This window comes from Onychostoma macrolepis, chromosome 03 (assembly GCF_012432095.1).
Source record: "Onychostoma macrolepis isolate SWU-2019 chromosome 03, ASM1243209v1, whole genome shotgun sequence".
Taxonomy (NCBI): domain Eukaryota; kingdom Metazoa; phylum Chordata; class Actinopteri; order Cypriniformes; family Cyprinidae; genus Onychostoma; species Onychostoma macrolepis.
This window is the reverse complement of record NC_081157.1, coordinates 38663760-38671574: the sequence shown is the minus strand read 5'-3', so window position 1 is coordinate 38671574 and position 7815 is coordinate 38663760. Positions and strand designations below refer to the sequence as shown.

Here is a 7815-nt window from a genome sequence, read left to right as displayed (position 1 = left end):
GATACATAATCTTACAATAAGATTAAACATATCTGTGCAGAATTTATTAATCTAGGTGATATTTATACATATACTAATACAAGTTGTATTTAGTTTATAATCACACTATGTAATGGTATGTTTATAAATTACCATTAACCTAGATTAATAAATGCTAATTTGTTCATTGCATTAAATACTGTTAACAATCTGAAGATCATTGTAAAGTGTTATCCATATTTTTAATATAGAAGATGTGTGATCACTGTCAAGGTGAATCTTTGAAAGATTATATTGACTGAAATGAGTAGCTTATAATGAGTTTATAAAATCTGTGAAAATCATCAACATATCAGTATAGATATGTTAAGCCTTCAATGCGAATTATGTTTTAGAGGTGTTAAAAGGGCCTTAGGGTCCCTCAGACCTCGTTACAGTGGTCTGAAAAAAATGTGAAAAATCTTCTCTTGAAACTAGCTAACTAGTTATTGTTATTTAGCAAGGATGTTTCACATTTTTGTGACTCCTTCTTTTTTAAAGTTTAAGATACCTCTAATCTGAGGTTGAATCTTTGTAAGAGGTAGCATGCCATTATCACATCAGCAATTTAACTTACTTACACACAGATTTTGTAAGTGATAAACTTATAGGGGGTAATGGCAAAGGGCTAGTTGAGATGAATGAGTGAGGGGTACAGGGAGGGGTTGACTTCATGTGCTCTCCAGGTGTGGCAGGGAGTGGAAAAGTGTGTGCTGCTGATATCATGAGAGTGGGCTCGGCTTCTCAGCTGCGTTTCTTTGTGTGACACTCCTTTGACTGCGGTTTAGCTCGTCCGGCAACATTCCACCTGCTGTCACCAAACATTTTCTGTTCCACATTCCATGAAAAGGTTGCACACTTTCTGCTGATGATGATGTACTTGTACGGAAAAAATAAAATAATTATTGTGAGATGTTTGGTTTCTCAGGCCTGTAACATTTTCTTATGCTGTCTTGGTCTGGCCATTTCCTCTGGATGTGCACTGGAAGAGTGTGACCTATGGCTATCTGTGGTCTTGTAACTGAACCTTTTATATATGTGCAATATATACACTACCAAGATTTTTTTAAAATACCACCCCTTTTATTCAGCAAGAATGCATTAAATTGATCAAAAGTAACTGTAAACATCAGCATAATTTTACAATTTCAAATAAATATTATATATATTATATATGCATATGTATAGCTTGATCACCTAAGAAAACTGTTTAAAGTCATTTATAGTGTGACTTAATTTGCTTCAAAAACCCACATATATTGCCAAAAAAAAAAAAAAACATTAATGCAACAAAAGGTCACAAGATAGGAAGTTCATAGCATCATGTGAGTTTTTTGTTTTGTTTTGTTTTTTGAGCAACACACGTTCCAAAACCTTTACGTAAAGCCTTGAGTCCATTGTTCACACTCTATATTCTAATTAAATGGGCTGTGTTCAATGCTGATACAAAACTATAAAAACACAGGTATGAACATACATTCTATATTAATACAGCAAAATGCTGCATTGCTTGGCAACTAACAAGCTCTAGTCAAAACAATGAACTATATCACTTTGCGGACAAATTGTTTTCTGAATATTGTTCAGAATAATTTGAATTTATTATTGAACATTGTGTCTCTATTGCTGTTGATGCAACTTTATAAAAGCAATCAGCCATGCAATAACAGAGACGACTGATTGCTATATTTTGCAGTAAGACAAGACAGCATGCAATACTGGCAGCCCACCAAACTGGATTTTCAAGGTGTTCAGTGCTTCATAAAGATATATTAAGAAACTAAACTTGATAAATTCAGAAAATACAGTGGAAACACACAAAGTTGGCATCTGTTGGTCCTTTTTTGTCAGTTAAGGTCAATTTCTTACTGAACAGATTCACAGGAGACAGCTTGTACAACTTTTGAGAAAGTCATCATGCATCAAGATGTGGTCCTGCAGGGTGTGGTTGCAACTAAGAAACAATTCTATTAGAAAGACAAGAAGAAGAAGAGATTAGTGTGTGCAGTTCCCATAAAGCATGACAGCCAGGGCAAGAGCATTTACAAATTACATTCCAACAAGAACACCTGCAGTCTAAGAAAAGTCTGTTAAAACAGGGCCCAATGAACTGTGTTATTATGAAGGAAATTTCTGTATTGATTTTTCACAGGTGTTTTGCATTGCATGTTGCATTGCATGGTGTTGTGGTTTACGGTTAAAGTAAGTATCTGTGTGCTTAGAAAATTACCAGTACCTTTTCCAATTTTCTGCAGAATTTTTTCTTATAGTGCGGCGAGGAGGACATCGATGCCTGTAAAACCTGGTGGTAGATCTTTTGTGGTCTGTGTGTGTGTGTGTGTGTGTGTGTGTACAGTTGTCATGGAATTTGTTCAAAATGGATGCAGAGATGAATGCAGGGAATATAAACATGTGATTTAAGAATTAAGAATGAAAAGTTACACTTTCAAATACAATCAACAAAGAGAGGACATGTTCACTTTAAACCACACTTTAAACAGACAACAGTTCTTGCGGACGGGTGTTATTCAGTCAGTGAGGTTTTTGTTTCAAGGTAAGATATTTTGGATTTGTATGTTACATGCGTATCTGGCCTTACATAGTATTACATTTGTTTCATCCTGAACAATTTTTTTCTTTAGCCATTATTTGATTTACCTCATTTATTAACTTTATTTAGCCTACTATTTTAATAATTTATTTATTAAAATTTATATGCACCGAAATGAATTAAATGTAAATATTTGAGATGACCAGCTTCAAATTTAGTGCCAAAGACATTACAGCTCAGGATCCAGTTTGGATAGGTAATTCTGTCAGGTTGTTGTGGGCGTTGGTAGCACAGAGAATGCATCAAATTCTGAAACATGATCCATGACTGCATATCTGAGTGCAATTTGTCAATTGCTAAGCAAATTTTCCACCTCTTGACTGCAGGGGGAGCTGAACCTATATATTTGGCTCAAACTTGAGGTTTTTATATATGCTACATAAAAGTTCATCATATTGAAATATGCATGTTTATATGTTTGTATTGTTAGATAATGGTGTTTGTGCTGTTTTTTTCTTTGTACATACAGACAGATTTCTTATGCACATAATAAAATGCAATGATTGAAAATTGAGATATGACAAGTTGAGAGTTCAAACCATATTTTTAAAATCTATTTTACAAATATTTATGACTGCCTGTCCATCTGTTTTTGCGTAAGTGTGTGTTTGCTTGGAGATTTCTGTTTGGGGTCTGTGAAATCCATTTAGTCATGTTTTAGATTCCCTGTTGGCCACTGTACCAAAGAAAAAGGAAATCTTATTCAGAGCATCCACGGATAGGAGGGCGTACACCTACACAAACTGTTTTAGGTTTGAATTTTTAAAAAATATAAGATCAAGTTATTCAAACGCCTGTAAAGGACATAAAGCGACCATGAACAGAAGGACCAGCAGAAGAGTTTTTTTCCTGATCGTAATCTTCCTGCTAATACCTGTGACCTGGACACGGAGAGGAGCACCAGCTGAGACATATAAACCCTTACACCAAAGACTGAGGAGGCTGAATCAGCAGGTTTGTGATGTTTAAACATACTGTCTTCAAATATCACACTGCATGTCTCTGTAACATCTGATTCCTCCAATCCTAGTTCAAGAGATTTCAACAGATGACCTTCACTCATCTGCAGAGCATGGCTGAAAACTACAACATTTCAAATAACATAGACTCGCGATTCCAAGTTTTGAGTCGGCAGTTTGAGAGGATCTCCAGAGAGCTCTGTGCATTTAAGGAAATGACAGAGCACAGCCTGAATTCCCTCAAATCCTGGACTAAGAGTCTACAGAAAAAGACCAAGAAGCTTGACTCAAGTCTGGCAAACATGACAAGAGCTCTGAGGGAGAACAACCATTTCAAAATTAGACAAATCCAAAAGCAGAGAACAGTGTTGTCCGACCTGTCCAACAAGATTCAGAAACAGAAAAGTCACATCAGCTCTTTGGAGTCCTTAAGGAATCAGGTTCAACATGGGATGCGGGACCTTCAGGCTTCTCTCAAAAGGCATCAGGCCCAGATAACAAAGCTGGAGAGTCAGATGCAAGGAATGTTCAAGATTATTTCAGCTTCCAAAGACAGAGGTTTAGATTCCCTCAATTCTATCAGGAAGCAACAAGGTGTGGTCCTGAGGCATGTGCAGCCTAAACCGAAGTCTGAAGAAAACAAAATGAGAGCTAGATTGCCTTCTGAGCCCACTGAAGTACCACAGACATACAAAATGTTGTATGTATGGCAGAGCACCATACAACCAACCGTTCAGGCTGAAGAGGAACTTTTTCAGCTTCCACTTCGACAAAAAATCCCACATACTCAAACCCCAAAGGAAGAAGCCAGAAGTAAGTATTTAGAAAACTGTGGTGGTTTTGTGTCTGAAAATGAAATCTAAATGCATTTGTATCCACAGTTTAGACTGAAAACCTTAATGTCACTGTTTAACAAATGTAATTTTCATTCATTCAAACAGAGAAGTATGCAAGCATATAGACCTTAACCAGGTCAGATGTCATATTAAATTTAACGTGGATGAAAATGGGGTTGTGAGGGATAAACTCATAGTCTTTACAATGGCATGCACTGAATAAAAGTCATAGATCATAATTTCCACAGCTTCCACAATAAAAAAAAAAAAAAAAAGCCTAATAATTTTGTCTCTCTTTCTCAAAGTTTGCAATGTGGGTTCGATGCTTCTGTTCCCGTCTGCTTCCACTGAAAATTATGTCACCTTCCAGAGGAGTTTCCGAACTGGGATACATGAACTCTCTATCTGCACTTGGCTAAAAGTAGACGCCAAATATCTTGGAACAATTCTTTCTTACGCCACCGAGAACAATGACAATATGCTTGTTCTCTATGGCCGGAACTCTGGCATTCTGGACATTATGAATTTTGTGATTGGAGATCCAGCATATCGTGAATTATCTTTACCAAATATCCTGGATGGCCACTGGCACCATTTATGCATCATCTGGTCTTCCATTGAAGGTAGGTTTTGGTACTATTTGGACCGTCATCTCATATCTACTGGATCCAAGTTCCAGAAAGGCTATGAGATCCAACCTGGGGGCTCTATGATCCTGGGACAGGAGCAGGATTCGATTGGAGGAGACTTTGATGAAGCTGAATCATTTGTGGGCAGACTGGCAGGCTTTGCATTGTGGACTAGGAGCCTGAGCCCTGGGGAAGTTTCTGGACTGGCCTCTGGCAAAGGGGTGCCACGAGGAGCAGTGCTCAGCCTGGGCGATGTAGACCAGATGTTTGGCTCTGTTCAGCATATTACCTGTGAGTGTCTGGAGCACTGCATTTAAAGCCACAACAGAATGAGCCAGAGAAACACTTCTGTATTACGCATTATTTTTGTATTTCCATTTATTTTGATAAAACAACAGTTCATATACTCAGTGATCATATTTTATATATTTGGTCTTATTAAACTTTTTACTTTTTAAGTATGAACATTACTTTAAATAAATATCTTATTTTTCTTGGTCTATGCAGTCTATATTCAGTCAGCACACAGTGTGATGGCCACTATTTCTTGTTTTGCAAAAATATCAAAAAATGACTCGAGGAACCTTAATTTGTCATATCAGTTTGTGTTTTTTTTCAAACACCATATAAAAGGAAAGCTGTAAATATTGATGTAGACATATAGATCTCTGTAGGCTATACACACACACACACACACACACACACTATATATATATAGGTATATATACTATATATATATACATATTATACTAGGCTATATATATACATATACACTCTCAGAAATAAAGGTACAAAAGCTGTCACTGGGGTGGTACCTACATGTTTACCTAAAGGGTCCATTTTGGTACCTTAAAGGTACATATTAGTACTTAAAGTGTACATATTTGAACCTAATAGGTAAAGTGTACCTTTTGAAAAGGTACTGCCCCAGTGACAGCTTTTGTACCTTTATTTCTGAGAATGTATACTATATATATATATATATATATACATACACACACACACACACACACACACACACACACACACACACACACACACACACACACACTCACTCACTCATACATTATAATCAAAACACAAAATTTATTTATACTGCCATGCACACTGTGAGTTCCCAAAATCATAACAAATCAGTAAAACGACGCTGTTCATTATGAAATTATAGATTTTTTAAACATTTTTTATGATATATTACAAAGCAACGGAATATATAACAAGTATGCTCTTTGTAAAACTTTCAGTATTATACTGAAAAAAATAAGAAGTTAAATTTACTTAATTTTTATTTTGCAAGTTTTTGCGCGCATATTTTAAGTAAAGTTTAAATGCGGAATTAAGTCAAATCTACTAAACTAAGTTATCTAAAATTAGTAAAGGAAATAAGTAAATTTAACGTGGCCAGGTAGAGTTTGATGAGTAATTTCTACTTAATTATTTTAAGTTTACCCTACAATACTCAAGTACATTTCACTCAGTCACGGTTTGTAAACTTTACTCAAACAACATAGCACTGAAAAACAAAAAGCCTATAAAGCATGTGGTTAAGTTACAAGCATGTATGTAAGCACAGTAGACTGCTCGGTATTCATTTTAAGGTAATATGTTGACTCAATATAGTTATTAACTGAATGAACACAGAGACCTGAATACTTGGCACATGATACACAATGACGGTGACAATCAGTGAATAGTGTTTGAGTATGACAGCAAGTTACTTAACCTAACAACAAAAGCAACCACAAAACAGTGTAAATGCATTTCGAAAACAGCAAAAAAAAAGAAAAGAAAAAATTACCGTATTAATTATTCATGCCCAAGTGCATGATGGGAACAACGGGATTGTGATGTTGATATTTACTTAAACAATATTTGTAAAAATAACAAACAATTCCAAGTAAAATATATTCATAAGTTCAAACTTTTAATTGCTTACAAGTTTAAATTGAGTACTAATATTGAATTTACTCTTTTATTTAAATTCTTGCCTGAACTAAATTATTTAATGTAGAAATTACCTTTGTTTAGAAAAAATGCAGTGTATTTTTTTTCTTCTTTTTATGAACATTATTGCTCACTGTATAATTAGAGCCCATCGTAAAGTTAAAGTATTACTGTAAAGTAGCCAATTATTATAAAGTTTTGTTTGTTATGCCATAATAATTGACATGCATAATGTCCTTATTACCTGACAGGCTAAAAGTAAAATAGGTGTCCTAAAATCAATCAATCAATCAATCAATCAGTCTGAGAAACCTGTTGTTGGAAACAGGCATCATTTTAGTTATTCGTTATTTTAGCTTTTGGTAACTCTAAAACATGGAATGGGCTATTTACTTAAATAAATTATGGTAACAATATTACACTTAATATTTTTGAGTAGTTATTAAGGCTTGGTTTTTTAATGGAATCTACCTGAATAAATCATGTAAAATCTCCTAAATTAATTAATCTTATGACACAATGAATTTAATATAATTTATGAAACGTGCTCATTTATTTTAAGTTGATTCTCAAAAGTCTGTGATTTTGAGTAAGGCCTGTTTGTATTTGACTTTGAGTTATTTTGTACATTCAAAAGACTGTATACAGCAAAACAGCTCAAGTAGGAAAATACTAGAAAGTACTGCACTAGCACTAGCAAAGCTGCTGCTCATTGAACAAGGCTTAATGCCTTATAAGATAACCATAAGCTCTACTCTTCAGCACAATGGTAACGATTGCACTGCATAATAGAAACTTCAATGTAACAGAAACTCTTT

At 34.9% G+C, this 7815-nt stretch overlaps 1 protein-coding gene across 1 annotated transcript; it reads left to right on the top strand.

Moving 5' to 3' along the window:
* The first annotated feature begins 3475 nt into the window (after positions 1-3475).
* On the top strand, positions 3476-5435 carry LOC131537746 (pentraxin-4). Its single transcript, XM_058771370.1, has 3 exons — positions 3476-3583; positions 3660-4401; positions 4730-5435. The coding sequence occupies exons 2-3, from the start codon at positions 3678-3680 to the stop codon at positions 5368-5370; spliced, it is 1365 nt and encodes a 454-aa protein (XP_058627353.1). The 5' UTR covers positions 3476-3583; positions 3660-3677; the 3' UTR covers positions 5371-5435.
* The last annotated feature ends 2380 nt before the right edge of the window (positions 5436-7815 follow it).

Coding starts and splice junctions, on each gene's coding strand:
- LOC131537746 (XM_058771370.1), top strand. CDS start 3,678: ATGACCTTCACTCATCTGCAGAGCATGGCTGAAAACTACAACATTTCA. Junction 4,402..4,729: donor CCCAAAGGAAGAAGCCAGAA/GTAAGTATTTAG, acceptor TCTTTCTCAAAG/TTTGCAATGTGGGTTCGATG.